General features: G+C 43.6%; 1 protein-coding gene across 1 annotated transcript in view; it reads left to right on the forward strand.

Moving 5' to 3' along the window:
* The window catches only part of LOC124049904 (voltage-dependent T-type calcium channel subunit alpha-1H-like), a 40,168-nt gene extending 24,472 nt beyond the window's left edge, over window positions 1-15,696 (forward strand). Inside the window, exons 19-36 of the mRNA XM_046372020.1 lie at window positions 554-654; window positions 926-1,049; window positions 2,005-2,073; window positions 2,282-2,466; window positions 2,551-2,677; window positions 3,829-3,954; window positions 4,062-4,151; window positions 4,593-4,785; window positions 6,181-6,332; window positions 6,445-6,554; window positions 6,662-6,795; window positions 6,879-6,949; window positions 8,940-9,018; window positions 9,334-9,455; window positions 9,827-10,132; window positions 10,224-10,374; window positions 11,589-12,148; window positions 13,168-15,696. Of these exons, the coding sequence (XP_046227976.1) occupies window positions 554-654; window positions 926-1,049; window positions 2,005-2,073; window positions 2,282-2,466; window positions 2,551-2,677; window positions 3,829-3,954; window positions 4,062-4,151; window positions 4,593-4,785; window positions 6,181-6,332; window positions 6,445-6,554; window positions 6,662-6,795; window positions 6,879-6,949; window positions 8,940-9,018; window positions 9,334-9,455; window positions 9,827-10,132; window positions 10,224-10,374; window positions 11,589-12,148; window positions 13,168-13,893 (3,426 nt within the window). The 3' untranslated portion in view covers window positions 13,894-15,696. The remainder of the gene's footprint in view (window positions 1-553; window positions 655-925; window positions 1,050-2,004; window positions 2,074-2,281; window positions 2,467-2,550; window positions 2,678-3,828; window positions 3,955-4,061; window positions 4,152-4,592; window positions 4,786-6,180; window positions 6,333-6,444; window positions 6,555-6,661; window positions 6,796-6,878; window positions 6,950-8,939; window positions 9,019-9,333; window positions 9,456-9,826; window positions 10,133-10,223; window positions 10,375-11,588; window positions 12,149-13,167) is intronic.
* Window positions 15,697-15,862: the final 166 nt, after the last annotated feature.

Consider the following 15,862-nt stretch of genomic DNA (forward strand, 5'->3'; position numbering starts at 1 on the left):
GACTGACAGGGTAAACCTCTTGCCCGCCTCAGCCGGGACAACCCCCCCCGCCCCGTGACCCTGACGGATAAGCGGTATAGAAAATGGATGGAAGGATTTAAGAAGATTAATGAATGTAGATGTTTGACTGTCAGTGTTCAAATCAAATCGAAAGGAAAAGGCGTTTTGATGGTGTCTTGCTTCAGTTATTTCCAGTTGAAACAAGTTAATAAAACAACTTGTTTATGCGTGGTCAAAAGTTCAGTATCTGATGCTGCTAATTATCTTGCTGAGTCATAAATTCTGACCTTTGACACCAATGTAGCTTTGAAAATATTTAATAAGCTGAATTTAAATTGTGAGTAGGATAGAGGAAAACTCGGGAACATAGTTTGATAAGCCTCTGGTCCGTTTGTGAATTTTTATGTACTACTACAACACAGAGCCAATGTTTTCCACCAGGTAACATAATTTAAATCATGAGAATGACTTTGGTCATTTAATGGGCGTGTAAATATGTGTATATTTAAGCGTTCATGTCCTTTAAGCGTTCATGTTTGTGTGTTCCTTCCAGAGTTTATGTAAGAAGCTGAAGAAGATACTGGAGCCATATGAGCCTCAATGGTGCCTGGAGCATGAAGAGTGGTCTCTCTATCTGTTCGCTCCATGCAACCGGTAAACACACACACACACACACACACACACACACACACACACAGAGCCCCTGATATCCTCTGGAGTGGCCTTGGTGGCTTAAACTACAGAATGTGTGAAAATTCACAGTTTAAGTGTGAAGGATAAAGCTTAGGCTTAGTAACACAATTTTCACTTTTATCAATTAAATCTGGTTGAGTGAAAGCGCACACATTATGCTGACAAATGATGTATATGATGTGTGATATGACCATGTCTGATTTGGCGCTCTTTCTCTTGCTCTCTTCGTTAGGTTCAGGTTGTGGTGTCAGAGGGTCATAGGTCACAAGATGTTTGATCACGTCATCCTCCTCTTCATCTTCCTGAACTGCATCACCATTGCACTGGAGAGACCTGACATACAGGCCAACAGCATGGTAGCACACGCAAACACACACGTTCACATGTTTTCTCTCCTCGTGGGAGGACAAAATACGTGCCTCACCCTCTCACCAAAACCTCATGTTTGTAATGTTCCACAGAAGATCTATGAATGTTGTTATCAGTTTTATTCTTCTTTACTGATATGATCTCAGTCTTCATTGCTGCGATTTTAAATGTTGTTTTAACGCATTGAAAACACCCCCCCCCCCACCCCACCTCCCAGTGATATTATTGTTGGTGCCGCTGCCACAAAGACAACTGGATTGTTTCCCCTTCTCCTCGTAGTAGCAACCACCACAAACACAGAACAAAAGCGTGAGTTTATCCATTCATTTAGTCTATAATGGCGACATGAAAGCAGATAGAAACAGTTCTCGTCTGCCAGCCTGACTGGAACGCCACTCAGCTTTCATTTTCCTGGGAAATTTTGTGCCCAGTGGCATTGCACAGTGAAAACAAGGTTTCCAGGGAACAAGTGTGAACACAGATGGTGTCCCTATTATATAGGCATTACATTGTGCCATCAACATTTGTTTCATAACAACGTGTTAAAGCTTGTACGTTTAAGCTAAATCTGGTTCTAACATCAACCCTAACATACAACCTAAAACTCAAACAACCCTTTTAAGAAGACACATCACTGTCAAGGTTTAAAATTCAGTCCTCTACAGCATCACGCACACCCACACACATACACAACACAACCCAAAGGAGTTCATCTGCAGTTTGGGAGTAATTATAAGAGCATGTGCTGTTCTCAGTATGTTTTCGTTGTGTTTCTACTACTGTCGCAGTGGATTTGTTTTCAGCTCATTTTCTAACACATCGCAGTTCATTTGAGTCTGGAATCAAAGCTAAAGCTGCTGGGACACGAAACCCTTAAATTGACGAATGTGTTTCTCTGTGGGTCTGTGCACACTCTCAACTATATGTGTGTGTGTGTGACAGGAGCGGGTGTTCCTCAGTGTGTCCAATTACATCTTCACTGTGATCTTCGTGGGTGAAATGATGATCAAGGTAACCATAACAAGACACGTTTAGTGAATGAGCACATCACTCCAAAGTCATTTTCTCATCTTACTTGTAAAAGGGCAATTTTCTCCCTGGGTGGGGATCGCAATTGCTTTCAGACTCATTTTATACCTCATATTATTTTACTGTTTGAATAATTTTGCTGGATGTCCTCTCTCTGTGTGTATGCGTGTGTGTATGTGTGTGTGTCAAGGTGGTAGCTATGGGCCTGTACTTTGGACATGGCGTGTACCTGCAGAGCAGCTGGAACATCTTAGACGGACTGCTGGTGTTTGTGTCGCTCGTGGACATCCTGGTCTCCATCGCGTCAGCAAGTGGTAATCGAATCTTAGGAATCCTCCGTGTGCTTCGTCTGCTCCGCACACTGCGACCACTCAGGTAGGAGCACGGGACATCTTCTCCTGTATTTACTCCATTAATATTATCAGGTGTCCTTATGTAGCATGACTGTGTGTGTCGCAGGGTGATAAGTCGAGCTCCTGGTCTAAAACTGGTGGTGGAGACTCTGATCACATCTCTCAGACCCATTGGGAATATTGTCCTCATCTGCTGTGCTTTTTTCATTGTGTTTGGAATTCTGGGAGTCCAGGTAAACATTTGTACTGCGTATTTCCTGTTCATCCTCTGTCGGCTGAAGATAAGCCGTATTATTTTTGGGGTGTTTTTTTTTTACAGAGTCTCACTGCAGACTTTTAAATTTTCATCCAGATTTATGTGCTTGAACACTGAAAGCTTGTTGCGTTTTGTGCTACAAGAAGACACTGATCACTGTAGTCTGAAACAGACGAGGCACAGGCCAGAAAATGCCTCAGGTAATAAAAAGTGAAAGGAAAAATTGGGAGGAAATGCAAATGAGCTGCTGATTATGCACCAGAGTCCCTGGAAGTAATTAAAAAAAACAATGCTTTAACCAGAGAAGGATTGTGCTGAGAATGTTATTCTTAATTAAATTTAAATTCAATTTTGTATTATTAATTTAAATTATAATCAATGAAATGAAAATTATATTTATTTATTCCATTTTTGTATCATTTTAAGACAAGTATTTAAGACAAACTGATTTGTTTTTTCTTTCATAAGAAGTCGTAGTTGTTCAAGATATTAAACAAAAGATGAGTGAGATTATCACATTGTAAATCATTGGTTTCCACTCTGTGGACCGAGACCCCCATGGGTTCCCAAGTTAAATTTGAAGGCTCTCAAATAATTAAAAGAAGGCAAAAAAATATTTCTGTAACCCAAAAATATGTTTTGTCTTATTACTACTTTTGATTAGTAATTGTTTTTTGTTTCTTGTTACACACTTCGATTTTCAAGATCCTTACTTACTATACTATTTTTAAATGTTTTTTAAATTCTATTTTCCTCCTTTAGACCTTTACATAAATATCCTGCAAATATTGAACTCAGTTCTTGCACAGGCACTAATTATTGAATGCTGAAGCTAACATTGACACACACAGACATATATTTCTCAAAAACACACGACTACTGGATTATCCTCTAATGGGAACCTTCTATGCTGGAGTGTTTGTGTGCGTGTCATGACTGTGAGGCCTGCTGGACCAGATGGTGCTTGGATGTCTTAGCTGGAACATACAGTAGGCCTGCTGGCAGTCGCGGAGTAATTTACTGTATGCATCTTATCTCGCTGTGTAAAGCTTTGTTTACACTACCTCGAGGTTACACTCTTTCTGTGTGTTTTTCTATGTGTGTGCACACGTTTGTCTGTGTGTGCAGCTCTTTAAAGGGAAGTTCTTCTACTGTGACGGGTTTGATGTGAGTAACATCACCAATAAAACGCAGTGTCTGGAGGCAGGGTACCGCTGGGTTCGACGGAAATACAACTTTGACAACCTCGGGCAGGTTTGTCAGGCACACACACACACACACACACATATCCAGAGCTGACACTTGCTCTCACAGACTGATTGACAGTGTGACACTGATTTGTATGTGTCTCACTCTCCCAGGCGCTGATGTCACTGTTTGTGCTGTCATGTAAAGACGGCTGGGTCAGCATCATGTATGACGGCCTGGATGCTGTCGGAGTGGACCAGCAGGTGAAGAGAGACAAACGCACACACACACACACACACACAGGGAGAGAGGGGTTGTGTGGGAAACAAAAAATGAGACGTACGAACCATTCAGCCGGTGAATTTTGTATTTCACTGTGTTTTGGTTGGGTTTTGTGTCAGTCTCAGGAAGCACTTGATCCTGTTTGTTTCAAGCAGAAAGAGGAAGTATTTCAGGAGAGGAGGGAGGTGTAAGGAAAGATAAAGGCAGACAGATAAATAGATGTGAGTTGACAGTGCTTGCGGTTTCACTGCTGACTCAGGATTTACATTGTCTTGTCGTTTTTTTTGCTCTCTCCTTTTCTTCCTCTCCACCCCTCCTCACCCTCTTTTGTCACTCCTCGGTCCTCCTCTTTATTCCTTTCTTGTCCCTGCGCCACATCCTCCCCTCTCTTCTCTCCGTTTTCTCTCTCTACCTCTCTGCAGCCAATAAGAAACAACAACCCTTGGATGCTGCTGTTTTTCATCTCTTTCCTCCTCATCGTCAGCTTCTTTGTGCTCAACATGTTTGTGGGCGTGGTGGTGGAAAACTTTCACAAGTGTCGCCAGCAGCAGGAGGAGGAGGAGGCGCGGCTGAGGGAGGAGAAGCGACAGAGACGTTTGGAGAAAAAGAGGAGAAGTGAGAGAGCAGGAAGGGGAGGGGAGGGGAAGACTTAAATGGCCAAAAGTATGTGGGCATGTGAACATTACACCCATGTGTGGGTTTTGAGCATGTCATTCCAACACTGCATTCATAGCCTGCAGTAACAGCCTCCACTTTTTTATGAATGCTAAAGCTAACATGCTTGCTGCAGGTGTTCGCTTTCATTCAGCCACAAGAGCTTTGCTCCCAGTGTCCCATTGGTTCTGGCTCTGTCACAGCTGCCAGAGACAATCTGCTGGACCCGTGACTAGGGCACATCACTCCCAGCTTTTTTCTCTGCTCGGCTATCACATCAGGTCTATTTTTGAAGTTCACGTCTCCGAAGTGTAAAATTCACTTTTAAATGTGCATACGTGCCTATATTTATTGAAGATGGCCAAGTCATGACGCCTTCATTAGTTATCTACTTTGTCTTTAAAGCCATATGGCAAAATTAGTTTTTCTTGTTTGTTCATTCGTCACTTCTCATTCAGTGACGGTGAAGGCAGAGGAGGAATGTGATCGTTGTCCCTCTGCTCTTATAATACAGATACAAAACAGAGATAAAATGGTGTGCTGTGTGTAGTATTTAAAACCGTTAGCAACCAGCCACACTGAGCGTGAATCAGTTGCAAGTGCATAAGCATTACGCCTGTAAAATATAAAATCTAAGCCAAACTGCTCTAAACAATATTGGAAATGTGGTTTCTAAAGAACAGATCATTTGAAGACTTTGAAATGCACCCAATGGACATTTGAAACGTGAACGACATGTGACAGGGCGCTGGCACAACCAGAATGCAATGCAGCTTCATCCAGAAGACATCCCTAGACCAACCATGCTCAAGGAAGCAGCGTCCGCATACTTTTGGTCTTATATTGTATATGTAATATTGCGCATAAAGGCTAACCCTCTGTTTTCTGCATATATACTGTATGTGCACATGTATAATTTGTGGCCATGACATCTTCAGAAACACTTAACTGTACTGCACACACACACACACACACACACACACACACACTTCTTAACCTGTCTTTTTCTGTCTCATTTCTGTCGCACTTCGTCCTTCTCCCCCTGCAGTGTAATCTCTAGTAGTGCTTTCCTCTTAGTCAGTTAACTGTCTGGCAGCAGACAGCGAGGGTTTCTGTCCAAAGACACCTTGAGGTGCCATGCAGTGTGTGTGAGTGTGTGATGGATAGGACTGAATTCCTGAGGAGGCACTTTTAGACTGTATATTCACACACACACACACACACACACACACACACACACACAGCAGTGCGCCATTTGGCACCCACTTCGTCAGTGACTTCATAGCTCACATTTAATTTTTTTTCAGAAGAATTTTAATGGCCGTGTGTGTGTGTGTGTGTGTGTGTGTGATGCAGGGGCCCAGGAGAAGCCATACTATGCTGACTACTCCCCACTGCGCCGATCCATCCACACGGTGTGCACCAGCAACTACCTGGATCTCTTCATCACCATCATCATCTTCACAAACCTGCTCACCATGAGCATGGAGCACTACAACCAGCCTCAGGTAACCATGGCAACACTTTCTACCACCTGCCCTAGAACCATAGTAATGAAGCATACCGTACAGCTACAGTGGGCTTTTGAAGTGTGTGTCCTTGTGTCCCTGTGTCCTGCAGTACTTTGAGGAGATACTGAAGTACTGCAATTATGTCTTCACGGTGGTTTTTGTCATCGAGGCAATACTCAAACTGATCGCTTTTGGCCTGCGCCGCTTTTTCAAAGAGAGGTATTCAAGCTTTAACATGAATACAGAGACAGTCACAAATATGTAGCTGCATCCATAGAGGAACTAAAATCACATGTGTGTGTGTGTGTGTGCGTGCATACGTGTAGATGGAATCAGCTGGACCTTGCCATCGTGTTGTTGTCCATCATGGGAATCACCCTGGAGGAAATAGACCTGAATGCTTCCCTCCCCATCAATCCCACCATCATACGCATCATGAGAGTCCTAAGGATAACAAGAGGTACACACACACGGCAAGTCACAAGCACAACAGCATGCAGGTGATATGTGGCTGATAAGAGTTGACATATTGCAATGTTTCAGTGCTGAAGCTGCTGAAGATGGCTACAGGAATGAGAGCTCTGCTGGACACAGTGATACAAGCTCTGCCTCAGGTAAGAGGCAGCACTGATGTTGTGAAATATACAATGTCTCTTTAACTGCTAGCCTGGTTTTCCACTCTGAGGAACTGCAGACAGCTTGTTTTATTTAGCAGTTTATCCTCTTGTTTAGCACTAAACCAGCTGACTTCACATAACCACCAAACAGGCATGAAGACGTCTTCATGTTTAGCTAAAAGCTCGTTTCTGATTCTTAAATGTAACTGTGTTGATGATACATGTCCAATTAAACCACAACTTCATGGCTGCTTTGGTGCGATCGTTTGCTATTTGGTATCTGTGAAAACATAAAATATGAACCAGAAAGTCCAGTCTGAAAGCTCATCACACACACCACAGGACTCCACATAGCAATTTATTCTGCTTTGAGGCAGAGTAGTAAAACTCTATCACAATTGCAGTACTTTTCTCCTCTCTGTCAATACCTGAGAGATGAATAGTATAATTAGCACAATGCTACAAGCACAGGGAAGGACAGTTGCTCATATTTGATTAGCCAGAGCATATGTGGATCACATTGTCCTGCTATGCAGCAAAAGTGTGGTTCAAGTTTCTTTGTGCTGGAGCAGCGTTATTTAACTAAACCATCAACTGAGATGGGCATGTGGTTTGGTTCCATGGACGGCAATGTTGGTCTACTACTGTAGCCCAGGCTAAAATATCTCAATTATGGGATGGACAGTCATGAAATATTGCAGAGACATTCATGATCCCCGGAGGATGACGCCTGATTGTTGTAGTGTTCCCCTGGCTTTTCCTCTGGCGGCATCATGAGGTTTGATATACAGTGTAGTTGTGAAATAACAACTTTTGGATGGATCGTTATGAAATTTAATTCACATGTTCATATCCCACCAGAAAGAATGCTACCCTGCTTCTTTGATCTCTTAACGAATTTATGACCAAATTTCTGAAAAACTGCCTCATGTGGGTTAAATGCTAGTACGCAAATGTTATCATGCTAAACTAAGACAGTGAACATGGTAGACATTCTGAAATATTCTTAAACCTATTTTCTTTACTTAACAGAAAAATGCATCTGTACACTTGCTGAATTTAAGTCATTACTGCTGAATATCAGCATGTTGCCATTTGGTTTATGTTAGCATATTGACTTTAACATTTAACTCAAAGTGCTGCTGTTTCTACAGCCGCTAGTGTGACTAACACTGAATATGAAGTGAGAGAATAGTGACTGGGGGAATGAAAATGATGGACCAGGACGATGGCTGTGGTGCAGGGAAGGCTTCTGGAAGGATCTGCCACAGCTCCATGGGCTCAGTCGATCCTCAGGGGAACCCAACCAGAAATGAAAGAGTAAAGAGAGAAAAGGGGAAGGGTGGTTGGTGCAGGGTACATAACAGGTACGCAGCCCAAGTAGACATTTATAAACTGTTGGTCTCCGCTCCTGAAATGCAGCTAAATCCTATCCATTTTAGTTTTTACTCCCGAATGTGAATGGGTATCGCAGGTGGTTGAGAATACCAGCAGGAATCTCTAATGCAGCAACATAGCCATGATCCTTCACTGCCCTCCCACCCACAAATAATACCAGCTGTCTTTGAAGTGACAGACCATGGCTGAGGATTGAACCCAGGTCTTTGCAGTGGTGTCCACTTTTCCCCCTGTGCTTCATCAGTAGGTTTAGCCATCATCTAATTAGACGTCTCCATAATATGGGGGGAAGGCAAGTCAGATCCCTGCTTTATATTTAGAATAAACAGGGATGTTTGTGATCCATGAAGCGTGGATCCAGGCTATGAAAGTGCCCCTCTGAAATCTGAGATATGATTCAACTCCAGGTATCATGATGGCTCCTGTTTTTAAGATGTGGTTAACAGCAATGCAACAAAGGCTTCTCTGTCTATGGCCTCTTTCTCTCTGTTTGCATGTTTGCATCTCTCTCGATGTATACTGTACATGTCTTTTTTCTGTGTATCATATGCTGTATATATCTGTGTGTGCGTGTAACATGTCTGTCTAGGTGGGGAATCTGGGTCTGCTCTTCATGTTGCTGTTCTTCATCTATGCAGCTCTGGGAGTTGAGCTCTTTGGAAAACTGGGTTAGTGTGTGTGTGCGTGTACGTGCATGCATGTCCGTGTGAGTTTGTGCGCGCGATCACATGAGCGTGTGCATGCATGTAAATAAGTAGTGATGTGTGTGTGTGTGTGTGTGTGTGTGTGTGCCTCAGCTGACACTGGTGAGATATCCGTGGATTACGTAACATGCATAATTTTTGTTCTGTTACATACATGAATTTTGTCAATTTAGAATCAATGTTCCAATCTACGCATAATTCTCCTTCTTCTGTCCCCTCGCCTTCCTCTCTCACACTTACTGCCTCAAACGATGTTTTCTTCTTTTCATCTTCTTTCAGAGTGTTCAGAAGAAAACCCGTGTGAGGGTCTCAGTCGTCACGCTACCTTTGACAACTTTGGCATGGCCTTCCTGACGCTCTTCAGGGTGTCTACCGGGGACAACTGGAATGGGATTATGAAGGTTATTTTTCTTTCTCTCCTGTGCTCTGTGGGAGTTTTTAAGAAGACGGAGAGACGACGAAATCCATGTTTATGTCCTTGAGTGTGTCTCAAAGCCTCAGTTATGAGACAAGCGTTGCAATACGAGGAGAGAAGATCACTGTTTTTATGACAGACTAAGAGCTGCTGACATTAGAGGGTTTGGCGAGAGTGTATAATGATTCTGTGACAGTCTTTTCAAACTCAGAGCAACATCTCCTTCTGTTGGAGAAGAGAGGAAGTACACCATAGGGCTTTAAAATGTCAGAATAGCACCTTAAATCCCTTTATCTGTTATAAGGTTTCTTCATTTCTGCATAATCTCTGTCCTCTCCTCTTGCCCTCGTCGCCCAGGACACATTGCGAGAGTGTCGTCCATCAGATCGCCACTGCCTCTCCTACCTTCCCCTGATCTCCCCCGTTTACTTCGTCACCTTCGTCCTGACGGCTCAGTTCGTGCTGGTCAACGTGGTCGTGGCCGTTCTGATGAAGCACCTGGAGGACAGCAACAAGGAAGCACAGCTGGAGGAGATGGAGGAGAGGGAAGAGAGGATGGAGAGGGAGAGGGAGAGGGAGAGGGAGAGGGAGGAGGCCAACCGACGCCTCAGCAACGTGTCTGTGGGCGGAGACCTGGGGCTGCATGTGGACACACCTGCACAGGTGATTGTGTGTTCTGCGTTTCTGCGTATGTGAGAGGGAGGGGAGTGGAAGTGACAGTGACGATGACACTGGTGATGATCTCATATGGCAGGTGCAGGTTGAGGACGAGGAGGGTTCCCATGGCAACCTGCTGAGCATGGGACGCATGCTGTCTCTCCCCAGCGACAGCTACGTTCAGCCACTCAGATGCTCCCCTCATCCTCCCATTGGCCACGAGGCCTACTCTGGCTACAGCTACTCAGGTAATTTGGTTGTTTATAGCCAATTAAATGAGGGAACCATTTTTACTGTGCTGTAGCCACTAGCTGATTGCTGTAAAGATTATCGCTTCCACAAATAGCATAGACGCCGGTTGAGACGTGATGTGTTGCAATAAGAGGTCCTGTTATTGTAGACGTTATTATTCTGAGGGAGATATTTTTGAATATTAGTGACAAATTGGTAGGACTGGTGTCTGTCTGTGAAGCACATGGATGACCTTTTCTTCCACTACTGCTGAGCCCATCCCACCCTCAGTTTATTTACCCTTATACATCACACTGCGGGAACTTTATAAATAGCTCGGTTCAAATTTTAAATTTATCGTAATGAAACAGAGCAACACAGTTTTCAGTTTTATTTATGTACACTAGTTAGCATCAGATAAATGACAAAGATATACTGTGTGAGGTTTATGTCATGGAACAAGAAAATTGTAAATCGCAGGTCGATGCTCTTTTTTTATTATCAACATGTCCCATGAAAAGACAAAAAAAAATATTTTTTTTTTTTTTCCAAAAAATCCAAATATTTATTTTCTTTTATTTAAAAATGATTCCCTAAAACAGTAGGGCGCTGTTAGCCCTGTATGGCTCAGAGGAATAAGCTCTGGACTTTGGACGCACAGACAATCCTTATAATAATACATGCTGAAGGAGTATTGAACGATTGTGGAGAAAACCAGGTGATTGTTGAGTCTCGTTCCCAGGTCGACAAATACAGATGACCTGGGAACGAGACTGAACAATAAACAATAGTGGCTCAGACAGAGCTACCAAACCAGGGTGTCTGTATTTGATGAATCTCAACACTCAGCTATCTTAGGTGCCTGAGAGAGGTCCCAAACGACGTTAGTGAAGGCTGTGGTTGAGCAAGAGGGACTCTGTGCTTCAGTTTGAAGACATCAAATGATCTTTTAACTTTAAACTGGTGTGCTGAGCGTTGGATGCAGAACAACACACACACATTAACGTCGTCGGTTCTAAGAAGCTGTCGGTTCTAAAATAAGGGATCTTGAATCTGAAGAGAACCAGCTTGTTTTACTTGGACTTACATAATACCAACAAAATCCATCCAAAGTTTAGACTATTCTTGATTTCCATAACATGTGCTTCTTTAGAACTGCTGTACCTTATCCTGTCCTTTTCATTTTATCAGTCCAGCCATATAATCTTTGATATATGATTGCTTCCTGCAGGCTCCATGTCGTCTCTGGGCTCCAGTGGAGGCAGCTCGCTGCTGCAGGTTCCAGGGGCTCTGCCAACCATCAGCCATGCTTCCCTGGGGTCTGGACGCAGCTCGAGGCCAAAGATCTTCCTCAGCACCTCTCAGAGCATCGACAGATATTCTTCACACAGACTCAGTCCAGCTGACAGTATAGAGGGATACAAGTTTAGTCCGGCTCACAGAATAAACAGACACAGACTCAACTCAGCTCATAGTATCGATGGATACAAGTTCAGCCCGGCCCGTCGAATGAGCAGGCACAGACTCAGCTCCACTCATAGTATGGACGGATACAGGCTCAATCCAGACCACAACACGGACAGACCTAAACTCATGTCCAGCCATAGTATAGACAGACATTCCTCACTCAGACTGAGTCCCACCTACAGTGCCAGCAGACGTCCTTCTCATTGGCTCAGTCCTGAAGACAGTTTAGACAGAAACAAGCTGAGTCCCTCGTACGTTCCAGATAGTTCAGTCCTGAAGAGACCAGCATCCTTCCGCACTGCAAGCAGACAGTTACGGAGACAGGTGTGTTCTTCTTGTCTCTTCTCTTCTCTGCTTTGGGACAACTGGGATATTTTTAAAAGCTTAATGAGATTTTTTTCTCATTGGGCTTTTAAAAATCTAATGTAATATACCATAAAACATCCTACTTTATTTTAATATGACGTTCATTTCTTCCTCTTCTGACTATATGCACATATGTTTCTCTTCTCGATACCGTCCATACAGAAATACCTTCCTAGATTGACTATACTGTACAACACGGGTACGATCTGCAATCCTCGTTCTGTGTTCTTAATGCATTCTTGAAGCTAATAAAAAGCTTCAGCAATTTTAGTTAGACAAACCATTTGGGTATCTTCCAAACTTACAGTATTTAGTATGAAATTTCTTTTTGCGTGTTTGCCTGGACACTGTTTCCTTGTTGGGCTGCAGCGGAGGAATATCTCCTGCTGTCTCGTATACAGATATGAGAAAATACCCACTTTATTTGGCTCAGCAGCTCAGCAGCTGAAGCCTCATATTAGTTTTATGAATGCATTATGAATGCAGAACAGGACTGTGGATTTTGTCCCTTATGTTTTACGGTCGAGGAGGTGATTGCTTCATGACCGGTACGAACAGAAGCCAAAATTACAGCAACCAAAAACTTTAATTCTTCAGATGCTGTTTGAGACCTGGTCTGCTGTGTGCTGGAGTATAACTCTTATAAAATAAAACAGAAGCACAGGATTTTTGTCTTTAGAATGACATAAATAAATAAATAAAAAATAATCCAATAAATGATTGAAAAAAGGCGGCAGCATTCTGCATTTTGTCTTTTGATCCATGTTGTTGTATATTCACTATTGATTAACTTCATCAAAATTGTAACTGCCTCTGTTGCAAATTCTGATGTTCTGTTGCCATTGCCAAGTTATCTCATCATGCATTTTTTACAAAATTATAAATATGTAAAATATGTTGAATTTACTTGCACAACACAGCACACCATGAAAACTGTGTCGTCTGTGTGTGTGTTCGTGTGTGTCTTGTGTCTGCAGGAGGCTGTGCGCTCTGATTCTCTGGATCAGAGCGGCTCAGCTGATGATCTGGCAGAGCCTCACCTCACTGTGCCAGCCATCTCTCCCACACCACCACGGCAGCGATCCTCCAGTGTACACACACTGAAATACACACACCCCCAGAGGGTCATCTCATGCAGGAGCCACAGCCGGAGCCACAGCGAAACCACTGGGCAAGAACATGCACCTGAGCAGGTCGTCCGTGGCTCGCAGCCAGAAACAGATGTCGAGATGAGTTCTGTCAACCCGCAGAGCCTGTCCAGTCTGAAGGTCCCCAGTGGTGAATCCACCCTATCAGCAACGCTCTGTAGTCCCAGAGTGACCGGCCCTGGCCCTGGCCCCGGCCCTGGCCCCAGCCACGGCCTCGATACCAGCCCCCAGTTAGACGACGCAGACGAGGAAGTCAGTCGCATTAACAGTTCTGTTCACACGCACTCACACACACAACTTCCTCACAGCCCCTCACACAAAAGCAGACACCTTTCTCCGAGCCCCGGTGAGCACAGGAGCCGCCTCAGCCAATCGGTGTCTCCGGTGTCTGACAGGAACAGGAAGCAGAGGATGAGCCCGCCACCAGGAGAGGAGCCGGTCACTATGGCAACCCAGCTGATGGACAGCAGTGTGGAGCTGCGAAGGCGGACTCTGTCATTTGATGCCATGACCCTCTCTCCTAACCAACCAGAGGGGAGTTCTGTGGACGACTAAACAGACTCGGTGACACTGGTTGGTTATTCTCTGAAGTGAAGGAGCCTGATGTGCTGCTGAAGCACACAAGAGGGGCAGGAGCCGCAATCCAAAGCAGGAAGGGTACCTGTTTCCTGTTTTGGGCCCCGCCCCTCGCCTCGTCCCATCCAATCACAAGGTTTTCACAGGGTGTTTGAGCAGAACTCTTTCAGACTGTGTGTGTACGAGCGTGTATGTGTTCAATGACCCTTTGTGCTATTTGCACACAAGATGCACAAAAGAATACATTTCCTTTTCTTCTATCATAGTCTTAGCTTTAGTTCAGACATAGTAGTCATTCCCCTGCTATATTTACTCAAACTCTGACCTCCTCCTTGCTTGCTCTCCTCCTCCTGCCCTCACTCCCATCCTTTTCCTTGCACCACAAGCCTTGGTCAGAGTACAAAACTATCCGAAGGTGCTGCACGGATCGAGTAACTGACTGATCGGCTCGTGTGCACAAAGACATGTTGACAAACATAACAAGGGGCTGCAAATCTGCTTCTTTTAATCTGCAGATTGATTTCTTGCCGGACATTTGATCTGTTGGACTAATAATTATAAAATAATTTCTGAAGGTGATGTCTTCAGATAACATTTTTTGTCCCACCACAAGTCCAAAATCCCAAAACGTTAAATATATCACAATATCAAAAGGGATTTGTATTAATTTTCTGTTGATTGACTGACCAACCAACCAATTTTTTCAGCTCGATCATCTCATTCAGTTTTATGATCATCAACTGTTCAAGTAAAATGTCCTACTGTCGTGCTCCATGGTGCACAAATTATAATTTATGTTTACAAAAACTGATTTTTAAGCGATAATCTTATAAAAGTCAAAGCTGACAAAGAATTTTATATGTAAATGCATAATTTGTAATTGCACGCTAACACAGATTACTGCAGGCTCTTATTCCTTCAGAGCACAAATTGGACAGCAGCTTGTTGCAACTGGAGCAAAATCTCACTTAATGGGAGCTGCGATCTTTTACAGTCAGATCAAACACTGAACTCTTTGCGATGTTTGAGAGACCCACCCGGCCCTGACAGTCAGAAATAAACAGTTTGCTGATAAAGCCTCTTAGTTAAAATCGTGTAGTGTGACCTTGGCTTTCATAGTTTCTACCTCGCTTTTTCCTGATCCCACCCGTTTGAATGTTCAGCCAGTCTGGTTTCTCACCGCCCCCTTCTTTCCTTTTCTCTGTCTTAGTATTCTCAGGGTAGAGGTAGTTCAGACGCAGGTGAGTATCAAGCATGCGATCAGAGGTCTTCAGAGTTGGAGTGCCCCCTGCTGTCTGAAGCTGGAACTGGCCTGTCTCTCCTGATGTTTGAAGACATTATACTGTACGAGTGACGGGTGCAGGGTGAAATTTAGACAGAGGCAGGTGTACAGAAGGGCTTATTCAGGTGATATAACGGCGTGTAAAACTTTGTAGGCTAAGATTATATTTTAATAACGCAGCAGCGATGAGATGAGAATTATAAAGGTGAATTTCTACATTTTTGAATGTCAATTTATCTGCTGGAGCTGGTGATAATGAGGATGGATGATGTCAGCGTTATAGGATGTTTATTATGACGACGATGACGACTACAGATGATGCAAATGTTCATAATATTGTATAATGTTCTGCAGAATGAAAGCAGGGAATGACACACGGTAAACTCACCTGCAGTTAAATTATTGGACAGTGCTGGAATAAAACCACTTCCTGTCTGACTTTCATTTGACTTCATAACCTTGTGTCTAAATCTGTTCTTTCCCCCTATATAAAGAGGTTAAACAAAGAACACGGTATGTGGGGTTGCAATCCTTCAACATGTGCCGCTTGATCCAAAAATAAAGCTAACACACAGCTGCTGCCTGCTGCTGCTAATGAATTCAACACAACGTGAGTACCCTATCCAATTACAGTCCTCCGGCAGCTGTTGATTAATATGCTTAACA

Source organism: Scatophagus argus, chromosome 2, assembly GCF_020382885.2.
Source record: "Scatophagus argus isolate fScaArg1 chromosome 2, fScaArg1.pri, whole genome shotgun sequence".
Lineage (NCBI taxonomy): Eukaryota > Metazoa > Chordata > Actinopteri > Scatophagidae > Scatophagus > Scatophagus argus.